At 36.0% G+C, this 17,260-nt stretch overlaps 2 protein-coding genes and 2 pseudogenes across 2 annotated transcripts; all 4 read left to right on the top strand.

Moving 5' to 3' along the window:
• The first annotated feature begins 3,350 nt into the window (after positions 1-3,350).
• LOC147920494 (uncharacterized) lies at positions 3,351-3,938 on the top strand. The gene has a single exon (XM_087501102.1). It carries the CDS (start codon positions 3,351-3,353, stop codon positions 3,936-3,938), a length of 588 nt encoding a protein of 195 aa, XP_087357228.1.
• Positions 3,939-5,351: 1,413 nt separating this feature from the next.
• LOC147920493 (uncharacterized) lies at positions 5,352-5,867 on the top strand. Its single transcript, XM_087501101.1, has one exon. The coding sequence runs from the start codon at positions 5,352-5,354 to the stop codon at positions 5,865-5,867; it is 516 nt and encodes a 171-aa protein (XP_087357227.1).
• A 1,727-nt stretch (positions 5,868-7,594) lies between these two features.
• Positions 7,595-8,986, top strand: LOC104767800 (F-box protein At2g38590 pseudogene; annotated as a pseudogene).
• A 6,645-nt stretch (positions 8,987-15,631) lies between these two features.
• Positions 15,632-16,864, top strand: LOC104767799 (putative F-box protein At5g41500; annotated as a pseudogene).
• The last annotated feature ends 396 nt before the right edge of the window (positions 16,865-17,260 follow it).

Genomic DNA, 17,260 nt, shown 5'->3' with positions numbered 1-17,260 from the left:
ATCGGAGAGACAGCTCCGGTGGAAGGCGGTGTCGACTCAGTCGTTTTCCACCCCAACATCGTAGTTTAACACGTGTCCATTACGTGTCCCTCTCTCTAAACCTAATTGTGCTTTGGTGTATTTTGTATTAGAATATTTAGGTTAATGATTGGGCTTAAACTTGCTGGGCTCCATTTTTTCACCTTATATTTCTCTTTCATGCTGTCCATTGGGCTTATTTAATAAAATAAAAGATTACCGACAAAAAAAAATAATAATAATAAACTAAATGAAATTGAAAATTTCATAAGTTTTTGAGTTATGTGTCCAAAAGTTTTAAGATATATATGTACAATTTACTAGAGTTAATGTTCCTAATGATAGTAAATTATGTTTGTCAAAATCAACATTTATAAGATATAAATAAAATTATTTATACTCAAGTATTGTAGATTTTTTTTACTATCTTTATTCTTAAATAAAAAGTTTGAAGATTACAATCATAATTGATTCTTATAAATATTTTCTTTCATATAAAACGTTTCTTGTTTCTTTTGTACTAAAAGGATAATTACGAGGTTAAAATATATAATACACGAACACGATTCTAGCAACAAACAATTGGACTTATCAAAACAATTTACAATCAAATTGCAGTCTACTACACACACATGACCATATTCCATAAAAATAAACACTTTTAGTTTACATGCACGATATATAAATTATCAGCAAACCTGATTTTATATTAGTTTGCAATAACCTGGCTAAGCGCATTGACTATGTTTTCCTAAACCGGTCGGGTTATTTTTAGGCAAACTAAACCGGTTATGATCATATACGCCAGTGTGGACTAGTGACATTATTAGTCGTTCATAAATCAGATTCAAAATCGTAGATTTCATACCAAAGTAATTGCTTTCTGGGGACTTTGTAGTAAGAAAGTCTAAGAAGCATAACACGTGGATTGAAAAACACGCGCGCCACGCGTTCTTAGAATCTCTCCCAAGGCGATAACGCGATCCATTTCTTTCTCCCTTCACCTTCGTCGATCTCGGCGTCGGCTCCCTCCGGCCACCATGGCCAAAAACAAACCCAAAAAAAACCTCCTCGGGAAATTCCCACTGGATCCCCAAGCTCTAGCAACAATTCCTCCGAGAAAAGCTCACGGCCTGTGACCCCCGTCGCAGCTGGTGGCTCTCCTGCTTCTTCTGCCACAACGTTATCTAGGACCCCAACAGACTTGGCTAGCACAAAATCCTCAGCTCCCATCCTCATTGCCTCGGAAGGAACCACCATAACAGGAACAGTAAACCCTAATTCTGAGATCTCAGCTACAGCCCCACTATCAACGGCGGCGGTACCTGATTTGCGCTTGAGAGAGGTAGCCAATCCATCCAGCGTTCTCCCAGCTACAGTCCCTGTATCTACGGCGACCACACAGCTCTCTCCCAAAAAGAGTCAAATCCTGACCATCCTAGCGAATGTTCCAGCCGCCGTTAAACCAGACTCCCCATGGAAAGATCTTCTCAGCAGAAGCTCACAGAATTTGGAGAAAAAGGCACTCTTTACACTCTTGATTCCGGTGAGGCTTGTGTTACAATTCCTAACTCTGTCATAGAGAAGAACAAAAAAGCATGGGACTGCTTCATCCTTGGCCAGTTCTATGACGATCCCCCCCACGAGGTGCAGTCCAGGCAATAGCTAACGGCATCTGGAGTCGCCAAAGAAGGGACATTACTGCATCGAAGATGGAAGGTAACTCTTATCTATTTCGAGTCCCCTGCCCAAATGTTCGACGTCGTATCCTGAGCCGATGCCTCTGGAAAATTGACGGTCAAACAATGTTCGTCGCTAAATGGTCTTCGAAAGTCACTCCAACCAAGCCGGAATTATCGATGGTGCCAGTTTGGCTGGATTTCGTGGGTGTGCCACTAGAGTTCTTTAATAGAGAGGGACTCGAGCATAATGCAGGACTACTAGGTCACCCGGTTTGCCTCTATCCCCAAACCAAGAACTTGACCAACATCGAGGTAGCTAAGGTCTACACAATAATCAATCCTCAAAAACCCATTCCAGAAGCTGTCAATGCACGTTTTGAATCAGGCCAGATAAAGCATATCAAAGTTTCCAGTCCATGGCTTCCCTCGCTTTGTTCACATTGCAAGTAGGTGGGTCTCACTATCTCATGATGCTCTAAAGCCCCAGTTACCTGCAATAACTGTGGTTCTGTAAAGCACACCTCTGCCCTATGCCCTCGAGCAAAGAAAGAAAAGCAAGAAGGTAAAATACCTGTAGTGGAACAGCTTCCCATTGTGGGTTCAGGTGGGATAGCCCCCCCCCCCCCCCTCCAAATCTCTCGGTACAAACAGCGCAAGCTATCCCTTGTGATTCAACCCAAAGGAAAACTAATCCAATCCTTGTTAAGGTCTTACCACCGAATACGACACCAAGTCAGATTCCACTTCTCTGTCCTCCTAACCCAAACCGACTAAACATGGCCTCGCTAGGCCTTGAGGAGGGTGAAATCTGTGTTGATCTCTGTTCATCCCTGTTTTCTCATCAGACGCATAAAGACTCTGTCCCTACTGGAGTTGCCTCTCCCTCAAGTCTGGACAGCCTATCAGAGGAAGATGACAACCCAACTGCTGATGAAGACCGTTTCTTAAAGGTAGTTTCTAAGCGTATGATGAGGCAGAAGTTGAGAAAAGCTAGGGCTGGAGGCCCTTTAAAACCTCTAACTATATCCTCCTTTAATGGATATTTTTTGTTGGAATGTAAGAGGGTTTAATGACCCAGTAAAGCGGTGTAGCTTTTGGAAATGGTTACGTAGTAATCAACCGCTTTTTGGTGGGATTTTAGAAACCCATGTCAACCCGATGAAAGCTCACAATATAGTATCGGGTGTCTTCCCGGGTTGGAATTTTGAAGGAAATTATGAATTCTCATATTTAGGCAAGATCTGGATTGTCTGGCATTCTTCAGTTCAAGTCACTATCCTCTGCAAATCATTACAGATGATTACTTGTCTCGTGAAACTGCCTTTTGTGGCCACGGCCCTAGTTGTCTCTGTTGTTTATGTGTCTAGTGTAAGTTCTGCGGAAAGGAAGTCATTGTGGAGAGAGTTGGAGGATTTATCCCTTTCCTCTGTTGTGACTGGTAAGCCTTGGACTGTTCTTGGCGATTTCAATCAAGTTCAGTTTCCATATGAACACTCCAACATGGATCAGAACGCACAGCCTAGTGGTATGTTGGACCTCTTTCGACGCTGCACAAACTCTGCTCTCTGTGACCTGTAGTATTGCGGCAACACTTTTACCTGGACCAACAAACAAGACGTGGGGTTTGTAGCAAAAAAACTAGATCGCATAATGGTGAATGATGATTGGAAATCTATATTTCCCTCCTCTTTGGCTGTATTTGGTGAACCAGGTTTCTCTGATCATAGCCCTTGTTTCCTATTCTTGGACTCACACAAGCAAAAGCGAAAGAAGCCCTTTAAATTCCTATCATTGCTGAACCGGCACCCTGATTTCGCTGCCTTGTTAAAGCTCTGGTGGACTGGACTTAGTTTTGAAGGTTCCAACATGCTGAAACTTTCCAAAAAACTTAAGGAGCTCAAGCCATTTATCAGAGATTTCACCAGGGACAACTACTCGGATCTGGAAAAGAGAACACGTGAAGCATATGATCGCCTTCTTCAATGCCAGAATGCCTTACTCTCTGATCCATCCCCGACGTTATCTATGCAAGAATCTGAAGCCCACAAAACATGGTGTACTCTAGCACTCGCGGAGGAATCTTATCTCAGGCAGAAATCTCGGATATGTTGGCTTGAAGAAGGAGACAAAAACTCAAGGTTCTTTCACCGTGCTGTACAATCAAGACAAGCTCAGAACGAAATCATTTTTCTGCTTGATGATCGGGATCAGATAATTGACACCTCCCAGGCGATATAGGAGCTGGCCATTAACTTTTACCAAAAGCTTCTAGGTGAGCAACTAAATCTCTCCACAGCCTCTACCCAGCTCATTGCCTCCCTAGTGCCCCAGAGATGCACCCCAGCAGCGGTCAGCTCTCTCTCGGCGCCTATAACCCCTGTAGAGATCAAGGATGTCGTTTTCTCGCTCCCGCAGAACAAAGCTCCTGGCCCGGATGGGTTTTGTGTCGAGTTCTTCACCGCACAATGGGATACTGTAGGGCAATCTGTCATCAATGCTGTTATGGAATTCTTCACTACAGGCAAGCTGCTTAAGCAATAGAACGCCACAATCCTCACTCTGATCCCAAAAACTCCAAACGCACAAAGAATCTCAGAGTTTCAGCCAATAGCCTGTCTCAACACTATTTACAAAATTGTCTCGAAGTTCCTGGCAAACCGGCTCAAACTGGTTCTCCCTGATCTGATTTCAAGCACCCAGTCCGCCTTTCTTCAAGGTCGTCTTCTGGTGGAGAATGTTCTCCTCGCAACAGAACTGGTGCAAGGCTATAATCAGAAACACATGTCCCCCATAGGTATGCTAAAAGTGGATTTGAAGAAAGCTTTTGATTCGGTTCACTGGGGTTTTGTCATCAACACTCTCCACGCGATGGGGTTCCCTTCCCACTTCATCGCCCTGATCAATGAATGCATCACCACTGCAAGTTTCTCGATTTGTATTAATGGTGAGCTCTACGGATATTTTAATGGTGAGAAGGGACTGAGACAAGGAGACCCCCTCTCCCCCTACCTGTTTGTCCTAATTATGGAGGTTTTCTCCAACATGCTCTCCCTTAACTATTACAATGGACGCATTGGACTACATCCCAATGCCAATGAACCAAAGGTTACCCACCTTGCCTTCACTGACGACATCATGGTTTTCTTTGATGGTGCCACCCAGTCTCTTGGTCACATTGCGGAGGTATTCCACGATTTTGCTGGTCTCTCAGGTTTAGCTATGAACAAGAGCAAAACAGATTTGTTCTTTGCTGGTTTGAACCAACTTGAATCCTCTCAGATATCCTCTCTTGGTTTCAAAATTGGTTCATTACCTATTCGCTACCTTGGGGCACCAATGATGCATCGAAAGCTTAAGCTCACTGAATAGCAGCCTTTGCTCGACAAACTCACCACCTGTTTCTCTTCCTGGTCTGCCAGATCCCTCTCGTATGCGGGTAGAGCCCAGTTGATCGTCTCTGTAACTTATGGGACTCTCAATTTTTGGATGTCAGCATTCCTCTTACCTAAAGGATGTTTGAAAAGGATCCAAATCCTCTGTACTAACTTTCTTTGGAACGGTGATGCCACAAAGACGGGTTCAGCTAAAGTGGCATAGCAAGACCTATGTCAACCCAAGAGTGAAGGTGGTCTGGGTTTTCGTGACCTTGCTATGTGGAATAAAACACTTTGCCTGAAGCTCATTTGGAGGCTACTAGCTACAACCTCCCTATGGGCACAATGGTTAAAGAACACAAAGGTTAAAGACCTGAACTTTTGGGCCATAGATGCAAACAAGCAGAGCTCATGGACCTGGAAAACTATTCTCAATCTCCGCCTTCTTGCTCGTAACTTCATCCGAAGTCATTTGGGTAGAGGAAGGCAAATTAGCTTCTGGTTCGACTGGTGGACACCATTCGGCCCATTGATAGATTTTATGGGATCATCGGGTCTTGCTCAAACTGGTATCCCCTTACAAGGTAAAGTCTCCAATGCGTGTTCATCGGTTGGCTGGAATCTCAGACCAGCAAGGCCTACTCGAGCGGAAGAGCTTCAAATCTACCTGACCTCCATTTCGCTCCCTCTTGACCCCACTCCTGATTCTTACGTCTGGTACACCGGAACAGAGGAACTGAACAACTTCTCCACAAAAAAGACATGGGAGGTTCTCCGACCAAGATCATTTTAGTCTCCATGAACTGCTCATGTCTGGTACAAAGGTCATATCCCTCGTCATGCATTTATCATGTGGTTGATGCATTTGGACAGGTTACCAACAAGAGAGAGATTAGCTCGATGGGGGATGCAAATTGATCCAACTTGCTGTCTCTGTGGATCTGCTCTGGAATCAAGGGACCACCTTTTTCTCTGCTGTGAAGTAAGTGAGCTCCTCTGGAGGAAAGTCACCTTTCGCCTGGGATATAGTGCATTCACCTTCCATACGTGGATAGCTTTATCTGCTTGGCTCGACTTCAACGACAACACCACACCTATATGTCTTCGACGTCTCGCCGCTCAAGCCACCCTCTATTGCCTATGGATGGAGCGCAACAACAGACACCATAATAACATCTCTACAGACGCTCATGTTCTCTTCAAGGGGATCGATTCTGGCCAAGTAGCACCGCAAACAGTTCAGGAATCTACTTCAAATATGGCTCTGACATGCTTAATCTCTTTACTCTTCATAAAGAGTAGTCTAGAGTTCTCTTTGTGTTTATTTTTTTGGCAAGGTCAACATTTTTAAAAAAAAATCTAATATAATAATAAAAATTATTGTTATATTTTTTTTTGAAAGTTATTTTATTTGAAATAAAATTTATTTTTAATTGTTCTGTAAATCTATTGGTGTTTCTGAATACTGATTATTTTATAATATTATAGTATTTTATTTTCGACGTATATTACAGTTTTATAATGTTTGTGTGTTGTATTTACATCATTATTTTGTGAAATATGAAGTAGTAATTTTAATATTATAATTGTGAACAAATAAAAGTTATTAATTTATCATCTATATAAATTTAGTTTTACCAACCCGCCAATGCGGAATTTAAAACACACATTTTTATAGATTGATTAATATATCTTAGTTTTAAAAAATTCAAATCACAACATATGCAGAAAAAAATCTGCATTTTATTAATCATTAGTATTATATGAAAATTCAAAACAATTTGTAAATAAAAGAATATAGAATCATAAATCTTAACAAAATCTTCAAAATTTAGTTAGTAAAAATAATTATATTGTTTACTTGGATATAAAATCTTAGTTTTTGAAATTCTGATTGATTTCTATTTTTAAAAAAAAATATTTAGTAATTTTCGTCCATAATTTATTAGAGACAGAAAATATATTTTTTTTTTAAGATTCTTTTTATATTTAATCTGTCAGTGTTTTTTTCTAATTAATTATCTTTATTTAATTATTTAACTAAGTGTAATTAAGTTTTTCTAATGGCAATTGAATGTAATTTTTTATACATTTTTAATATTAGTTTTATATTTATACTTCTCAATTAATATAGTAGAATTATCTAGGGACGAACGAACCATGACTTTGAAGAAAAGAAACCACTAATTAATATCTTTATCAGTACGAGCTTCATTATCTACTACATATCTATGAATCTACTTGCAAGTTACAATAGTCATAGCCAAAGAAATTTTTTTTGTCGATTGTAAAGCGAGAAGAGAAAAAAAAAAAATAATAATAACACCGACTAGCTAGGCAAATGTGTCGAAATGTTAGTGGATTTGGTTCCTCCTCATGAGTGCAATCATAAAAACACCGACTAGCTTCCAAAGCCCATGATTGGCCCAGCTTTATTTAGGGTTTCTGTATCTTCCTTCAACCGCAGTTTATATATAAATCAGGGGATTATAAGTAAACGGGATTAGGTTTTGTTTGCAAATCGAAACAACGACAACAACGATGATGATCTCTAATTTTCCAAATAATTTGGTAAAGGAGATTCTCAGTAGGGTTCCTTTGACATCCATGAGAGCTGTTCGATTGACCTGCAAAAAGTGGAACGATCTAACCAAGTGTCAGAGCTTTACGAAGATCCACATCGGTAAAGCCTTAGCCGCAGCAAAGGAAGGTGAGTCCCAGATGATCGTGATGATGGGAAACAATCTTTACTTAACGAGCATCATCATCAATGGAGATCCTTCTACAGAGCATAAAGGCAAACTTACTTGCCTTGACGAACAAGTCAAGATATCCAAGTTCTTTCACTGCGAGGGTTTATTGCTATGCATCTTGAAAGATGATCCTAAGTTTTTGGTTTGGAATCCCTATTTGGGGCAACCAAGGTGGATCGAGTTTAGATTTACTCATCCCCCAAACGCAATGAACAGGTTCTCTTACGCTCTTGGATACGATGATAAGAAGAGCCAATCTTGTCGTAGCCACAAGTTCTTGAGGTTTATCGATAGTTACTACCAGTATGATCCCGAGAAGCAGTTTTTTTGGTATGAGATTTATGATTTTGACTCTGGTTTATGGACGACTCTTGATGTCACTCCACATTGGCGTATAGCGTTTTGTAACCCTTGAGTTTCTCTCAAGGGAAACACTTATTGGTGTGCTGCTAAAAGGAACGAAGATGTTGAAGATGTCTTTGCCGATTGCATAATCTGTTTCGATTTTACAAGTGAGAGATTTGGCCCGCTCTTGCCTCTGCCCTGTAGTGGTGGATATCATGACTATACGACTTTGTCTTGTGTTAGAGAAGAGAAGCTCGCGCTTTTACTTCAGCACGATGAATCAAATCCATATGAGCTTGATTTATGGTTTACTACTAAGATTGAGACTGAAGAGGTGCTGTGGAGCAAGTTCTTGAGAGTCGAAACTGCTGGATTTGATAGTTATGTTCCACATATATGTGGAGGCTTCTTCATTGACGAGGAGAAGAAACTCGCCATTGGTTTTGATGAAGATAATCGCCACAGTGTTATTGTCATTGGAGAGGCTAATTACTTGAAGGCATTGGATCTTGGGGGAGATTTTGGCCACCAATATAGGCCAGATATGTGCTCTTATGTTCCAAGTTTAGTGCAAATCAAGCAACCTGCAGGAGGGGAAGGGAAACAACATAGCGATTTGGAAAAGATTAGATATTATGAAAACATGTCGAGACTTGTCTCACGTGGACCGAATCTATTTTGAACAATATGCTGGAGGAAGGAGGCAAAAGGAGAAAACGAGATGATTAAGATTGAATATACGATGCCTAATGTATGTCTTTCATTTACTCATTCTTCTCTTTGATCAAGATTTTACTCCATTATAATAAAACTGGTTTCTTCCCATCCTATGCATTATGTTGAAGATTTGCCAAGAGTATTTATAAAAACAAAACATAGTAACAGTGAAATCTATTAATTTTCTCATATTAACTTGTCCATGGTTTATTATATTTGGCCATAGCATCGCGATTCATAGACGCTTGCAAAGATTCTAACCCATTCTTAGAGTGAACCTTTTTATTTATCTTTTTATAAAATAAGGAAATAAAATCTTTATACTGCACATCATTGTAAAATTAAAAACTTAAACCATATTTTTATTACAGATAATTTCGTTTTAATTTAGTGTTTAAGATTGTACAATTGTATTTTTATGGCATGACCATTTTTTTTTACGGAAACATAATTTAATCAACTTTAGATATGTCTAATATTCAAAATAATGAAATGATGATGGCTCATCATCTTTCATTTAAATCGTTTTATTTCAGTCTAAAATATTTGTGTGTAATTAACAACCTTAAAAAAAATATATAAACATATTTATGCAAACATATATCGTACAATGAAGTTTATGTATCATAATACCTTTACTAACTGGCATACAGTGAAGACCAAATGCGATTATTTTTTTTTGCAATTTTTCTTAAGTGTTTATTTCTCATTTTTCATAACTGACTTAATATTGGTTACTTAGGATTTAACCCATGGTGTATATATGTGTTTCTTTCTATATAGTTATTTACTATTTATTAGGTTTTCAACTTTCGATTCTAAAGTTATATTAATAAAAAATAATTTTAAATTATAGTGCTTATCAAGTTCCTACATAAGTTTTCACGAGGAAGATGATAACAATAAATTATAGTTTGCAAAGGATTTCACATTTTCAAAAATACACTACATACAAAATATACAATAATTTGGTTTAAAAATATTAACAGAAAAGTCCACAGTTTTTTGCCATTTTACCATATAAAAACTAACCAAAGAAGAAAAAGATAAAACATTGTTGATTGCATAAAAAAAGTGGTCATTTCATGCTGCTTTATCTCGAGAGAGATTGTGTGTTCAGATTAAAACCTCTATCCAACCCTGAGTTTGTGTCGTGACTTCCTGAGTGAGTTCACAAAATATGAATTTCATCAAGACGCAATCATAAACCTAAAATAAAGACAATATTGAGCAGAAAAATCGCTCTCATCAATTTGGTTCTTTTTTTAAGTTTCGTCACTATATATCACTAGGACTCAGACCCGCGATGTCGCGGAGGAAGTATTTTAGAAAAAAAGTAAATAAAATTTAAAACTTAAAATTATATATTATGAAATCATTTGAATGTAATAAAATAGTTTGAATACATAGATTAAACATAAACTGTTACTAAAAAGTAAAAACACAACTATCAAAATGAAAACTTGTAACAAAAAATATTATGTAGAATAGACGCAACTTTGCAAAAAAAATATTGTTTAAAGTATTAGAAATATAAGGTTTTTAATGAAGAATTATGGTAAAGCTACAATTAAAAAAATCATTATGACAAAGTGCTCCTAACTGAAAATATTTAACTAATGGTTGTAATGAGTAAATATAATTTTCTATTAAATAATTATAATTAAAAACAAAATAATGTAAATTTTGAATATTAAATTAGTTTTTAAGAAAAGTTATGTTAAATAGACGCAACGCAAAATTCTATATTCAATTTTATTAAATTTCTATATTGCTTTAATTATTTCGAAAATTTTAGTTAGATTATAGAATAACGTTGAATATTAGATATTAATATTCAAATTATTTAGATTTAACATAAAACGGAAAATTTGTTTCAATGAACAATGATTTATTAGTTATTGATGAAAGACAAATATATAGAAAGTTCAAAAGACATGACTATTTAAATAGACATACCTATTAGAACGAAAAAAAATTGCGATGAAAAAATATGAATTAAATATAGTGAAAAGACATAACTCTAAAATGAAAAGATACAACTGTTTGAGTTTTAAAAAAAGGAATAAAAACAATTTTCTTACAAAAAAAAATACTAAGCAAAGTCGCAACTGTTGTTCGTATTTATTCAGATTGTTATTCTTATTTTTAAATAGGAAACTATTTTTTTAACAAAAACTTACGATAAAAATAGACGCAATTGTAAATTCTATATTAAGTTGTATTAAATTTCTCTATCGCTATAATCATTTCTAAAATTTTAGTTAGATTATAGAATCACGTTGAATATTAGATATTAATATTTAATTATTTAGATTCAACATAAAATAAAAAATTTGTTTCAACGAACTTGTTAGTTACTGATGAAGAGACAAATATAAAGAGACTTCAAAAGACATGACTATTTAAATAGACACACCTATTAGACCGAAAAGTTGTGATGAAAAGATATAAATAAAATATAGTGAAAAGACACAACTTTACAATGAACAGATACAACTGTTTGATATATATTTTTTTTTAAAGTTATGAAAAGGTGCTACGAAAAATCGCAAATATTGTGTTTGCACTTGATTTCACTCAATAACCCATATAAACTGTTTTTAAATAAAAGACATCTTTCTTATCATATTGAGAAGTCAAATTCAAAAACTCACTATATAAGTCATCTAACTCTTGAAAAAAAAAATCAAGATATTTTCATGAAATTTTTATATTTAAAATTCACTAAAAGTTGTAAATTAGATTCGTTATTCCAAAAATCTTTTGTTAAATCAAGAATTGGGGGAATATTTTTATTTTAAAAAAAATGAATGCCAGAGAATAATTTAGAAAGCTGTAAAAACTGTTAATATTGAAATTTTATATTATTTTGCGTCATGGCAAAAAAATGAAAACAGTTCAAAAATACAAATATATCTAGATTTCAAAAGATATGAATATTCGAATAAACACAACTTACAGTGAACAGTTGCAAATTTACAAAAAACAGTTACAATGAACAATCGCAGTTTTTTGTAACACACACAATTTAATTTTTCTACAGATTTTAAAAAAATATATCCAAAAGGTACGGTTAAAAAACACAACTTTTGGTGGCATTTATTCGGATTGCTATTATATATAGACATTAAATTTTTATATTTAAAATTAACTAAAAGTTGTAAATTAGATTTATCATTCCAAAAATCTTTTGTTAAATCAAGAATTGGAAGAGTTTTTTTACTTTTAAAAGAATGAATGCTAGAGAATAATTTAGAAAGCTGTAAAAACTGTTGATATTAAAATTTTCTATTATTTTGTATCATGGCAAAAAAATGAAAACAGTTCAAAAAAATAGATTTCAAAAAATACGAATATTCGAATAAACACAACTCTACAATGAACAGTTGCAATTTTACAAAAAAACCCGTTACAATGAACAATCACAACTCTTTTTAAAAGATACAATTTAAATTTTTTACAGATTTTTTTAAAAAATTATCCAAAAGGTACGATTGAAAAAACACAACTTTTGGTGGCATTTATTCGGATTGGGGTTAAATATATTGAAAAGTCAAATCCAAAAACTCACTATGTAATCCATCTAAATCTTGGAAAAACACTCTATGTATATTCCTTAAACTTTTATATTTAAAATTAACTAAAAGATGTAAATTAGATTCATCATTCCAAAAATCTTTTGTTAAGTCAAGAATTAGAGAAATTTCTTGACTTTTAAAAGAATGAAAAATGTATAAACTGTGGCAAGACTTCAAATTAAAAAATAATTTGAAATTTACTGGGGCTAGTATAAATTAAAAATAATTTTGAAAAATGTATAAACTGTTGAGATTGAAATTTTAGTTGATTTTGTGTCATGACAAAAAAATTAAAACAGTTCAAACAAACAAATATATATAGATTTCAAAAGATACGAATGTCCCAATCAACACAATTTTATAGTGAACAGTTGTAACTTTTCATAAATAACCGTTTTAATGATCCATCACGACTTTTCAGAAAATATCCAAAAGGTACAATTGAAAAAGCACAATTTTTGGTCGCATTTTTTCGGATTGTTATTATTATATATATTAATTTCATCACCCGGCGGCTTCCTCACAAATCAGAAAAAAAAAATCAGATTGGAACAAAATATTGAAAAATAAACCAAGAATATGGAGCTAAGAAATGTTAATGAAGATTAAACCTTAATGTGCTGGTTTTTTATTTTATTTTTTTGATCTATGGTTAGATTATTTATACATGTAGCATATGGTTAGGTTTATGTTCGTTAGTAACTGTCTTGGGTGGTTGGTGATGGGAGAGAGGTCCGTTATTGGAAGGATAAATGGCTTGGGCACACAAGACTTGAGAATGTGGGAACCATTGATATGTCCGGGGAAGCCTGGGATGTACGCGTTAGAGATCTCTGGCGGGATGGCTCTGGTTGGGAGTTTGCACTTATCGGTCCATATGTTCCGTATACTGTTCAGTTACAGCTAGCGGCAGTGGTGTTGGATAACTTTACAGGAGCAACAAATAGGATATCATGGGGAGAGCGTCACGATGGTGTGTTCACAGTTAAGTCAGCATATATGTTGTTGACACGAGATGATAGGCCAAGGCAGAATATGGGGAGATTCTTTGATAGAGTGTGGCGGGTGGTTGCGCCTGAATGTGTGCGAGTTTTCTTATGGTTGGCTTCCCAACAATGTGTCATGACCAATATGGAGAGAAGTAGGAGACATCTGAGTGATTCGAGTCTATGTCAGGTTTGTAAAAGTGGGGACGATTCGCTTCTGCATATCCTTCGGGACTGTCCAGCAATGGCTGGGGTCTGGGAACGACTGGTTCCTCGACGGAAGGTACGCGCTTTTTTTGCGAAATCACTCCTGGAGTGGCTGTATGGGAATCTAAGAGTTACAAGAGATGATGGCGGAAGTCAGTGGGCTACTCTGTTTGCGATAGCAGTATGGTGGGCGTGGAAATGGCGATGTATGAATGTTTTTGGTGGTGACGGGAAGTGTCGGGACCGTGTACAGTTCTTGAGAGATTATGCGCAGGAGATTACATCAGCACACTCAAAGCTTGTGGGAGCTCAAGGATCAAGTGCTGGTCGAGTGGACCGCATGGTGGCATGGACTCCACCGGGGTTAGGGTGGACGAAGCTGAATACGGATGGGGCTTCAAAGGGGAATCCGGGTTTCGCTACGGTAGGAGGGGTGTTGCGGGACGAGATGGGAAACTGGATGGGCGGTTTTGCGTTGAATGTTGGCATATGTTCAGCGCCATTGGCGGAACTTTGGGGAGTCTACTATGGATTGTGCATTGCTTGGGAGCGACGGATCATGCGACTTGAGCTTGAGGTAGACTCTGAGATTGTGGTAGGTTTTTTACGGACAGGAATTCATGATTCGCATCCACTGTCGTTCCTGGTGCGTATGTGTCATGGCTTTCTCTCACGGGACTGGATAGTCCGCATTTCACATGTGTATAGGGAAGGTAATCGTCTTGTTGACGGGTTAGCCAACTATGCTTTTTCTCTTCCTCTAGGTTTTCATAGTTTGGATTCCTCTTTTGAGGCTGTTAACTCTATTTTGTATGACGATGCCAACGGATCTGCCCGCCTTCAATCTGTTCGGGTGTAATTGGGTTTTTTAGTACTCTTTAATAAATTGCGGGAGACTTAGTCTCCCGTTCCCTTACCAAAAAAAAAAAAAATACAGTAAAACCTCTATAAATTAATACTCTATAAATTAATAAACACTATAAATTAATAAATTTTGCTAGTCCCAAGTCGGGACAATGTAAAAAATAACAAAATTCGATAAGATAATAAGATAATATTTTTTTTGAAATCCTCATGTAAAATATGGTCCCAATAATATCATAAATTAATAATCATGTAAATATATATATATATATGCTGATATAGTAAAGTATGTTTTTCTTAAACCTCATATCTATAAAACAATTGTTATGTTGTATCTTCAAACTATAATGATATAAAATATTCTATAACATTTCATAAAACAGCTAAAACTTTTTAAAGTTTTCACTTTCTAAATATGCATCATTTACATTTTGATAGTTTGATAGACTATTAAAATACGATAATTGATATTCTTATTCATATATTTGAATATTTATGTCATGTGTATAAGTGAATTTGTCTATAATATTTGTAATTCATTGTCAATAATATTTTTAATTATTTTAAATTCAATTCTAATACCATAAAATTTACAACATCCAAAATTCTAATCTTATTTTACAACAATTGTCTTAATTTAATTTTTAAAAAATTAAAAAATTAAAAATATACCTATAAATTAATAATTATTAATTTACATTATAAAATAATAATTATTAATTTATAGATAAATTAATATCACTGTAAATTAATAAAATGTCTTGGTCCCAACATTATTAATTTATAGAGGTTTTACTGTATAGTAATTTGAAATAAATGTTAATATTTAATATTTATTGCATAAATAAATTATAGAAAACATAAGGCGTATTATCTAGATTTGGTAAAAATAATTGTTGGAATGAACATAATTTGGTCCGATTGTTTTGGATAATTGCTAACAAAAATCGGAAACTTTACATTAATTTAATGATAATTTCGTAAATATGTTCTAACTCCAAGCCATGTGACTTGTATCGTAGAGTATAAAAAGCCCGATTGGCCAAGCTTTGTTTAGGGTTTCTGTATCTTCCTTCAACCGCCATTATATAAATCAGAGGAAAAGTAAGAGGAGAGGTTTTGATTGCAAAACCCAAACAATGAGGACGAAGACGAGGATCTCTAATCTTCATGATGATTTGGTATAGGAAATTTTCATTAGGGTTCCTTTGACATCCATGAGAGCTGTTCGACTAACCTGCAAAAAGTGGAACGATCTAACCAAGTGTCAGAACTTTGCGAAGATGCACATCGGTAAAGCCTTAGTCGCAGCAAAGGAAGCTGACTCTCAGATGATCGTGAGCAGTAGTTCTTCTACTCTTGACTTGATGAGCATTATCATCAACAGAGATCCATCTATAGAGCATAAAGGCAAAATTACTTGCCTTGACGAACAAGTAATTATATCTGACTTCTTTCACTGCGAGGGTTTAATGCTATGCATATTGAAAGGTGATTCTAAGTGTGTGGTTTGGAATCCGTATTTGGGGCAATCAAGGTGGATCGAGTTTAGATTTTATCATCACCCATATAAAATGGACAGCTTCTTTTACGCTCTTGGATATTTCGATAAGAAGAGCCAATCTTGCCGTAGGCACAAGCTCTTGAGGTTTACAGATAGTTACCACCAGTATGATCCCGAAGAGCAGTTTTTTTGGTATGAGATTTATGATTTTGACTCTGGTTTATGGACGACTCTTGATGTCACTCCATATTGGCGTATGTCCATAGCGTTTCTCTCAAGGGAAACACTTACTGGTGTACTGCTAAAAGGAACGACGAGAATTTTGAAGAAGTCTTGGTCGATTGCATAATCTGTTTCGATTTTACGAGTGAGAGTTTTGGCCCGCTCTTGCCTCTGCCCGTTACTGGTGGGCATTATGACTTTACCAGTTTATCTTGTGTTAGAGAAGAGAAGCTTGCGGTTTTACTTCAGGAAAGTGATTCAATGCTACTTGATTTATGGATTACTACTAAGATTGAGACTGAAGAGGTGCTGTGGAGCAAGTTCTTGAGAGTCAAAACTGCTGGATTTAATATTCCATTTATAAGTGGAAGCTTCTTCATTGACGAGGAGAAGAAACTCGCCTTTGGTTCTCTTGTAGATAAGCGCCACAAGGTTATTGTCATTGGAGAGGCTAATTACCGTAGGGTATTGGATTTCGGGCGAGAGTTTGGTGACGAAGATGGTTGGCTAAATTCGTGTTCTTATGTTCCAAGTTCAGTGCAAATCAATCAACCTGCAGAAGGGGAAGGGAAAGGGAAAATACAAAGCGATTTGGAAAAGCGTCGATATGATGAAAACATGTCGAGACTTGTCTCACTTGGATATTATGACCAATATAATATATGCCGGAGGAAGGAGGCAAAAGGAGAAAACGAGATATTATGACCAATATTATTGAAACTGAATTTACGCCTTACGTATGGCTTTCATTTTTACTCATTCTTCTCTTTGATCAAGATTACTCTATTATAAGATTTTTGTAAACAAAACAGTAACATTAATATTCTCATACATTCAAAATAGATATATTGGCTGCGATTGTTTTAAGGGATGCAGAAGTAAAACCATAAAATTTGGGATTTACAGAGCTGATTGATTGTTCACGTAGTAGTCACATATCTGAAGAATCTAGCAAACAGAACCAAAGGAAACCGAAGAGGAAGGAGAAATAAAGGGATCTTAGTCTT

Source organism: Camelina sativa, chromosome 19 (genome assembly GCF_030686135.1).
Source record: "Camelina sativa cultivar CO46 ecotype springtype chromosome 19, ASM3068613v1".
Taxonomy (NCBI): Eukaryota; Viridiplantae; Streptophyta; class Magnoliopsida; order Brassicales; family Brassicaceae; genus Camelina; species Camelina sativa.
This window is presented reverse-complemented; position numbering and strand designations above follow the sequence as displayed.

Coding starts and splice junctions, on each gene's coding strand:
- LOC147920494 (XM_087501102.1), top strand. CDS start 3,351: ATGGTGAATGATGATTGGAAATCTATATTTCCCTCCTCTTTGGCTGTA.
- LOC147920493 (XM_087501101.1), top strand. CDS start 5,352: ATGTGGAATAAAACACTTTGCCTGAAGCTCATTTGGAGGCTACTAGCT.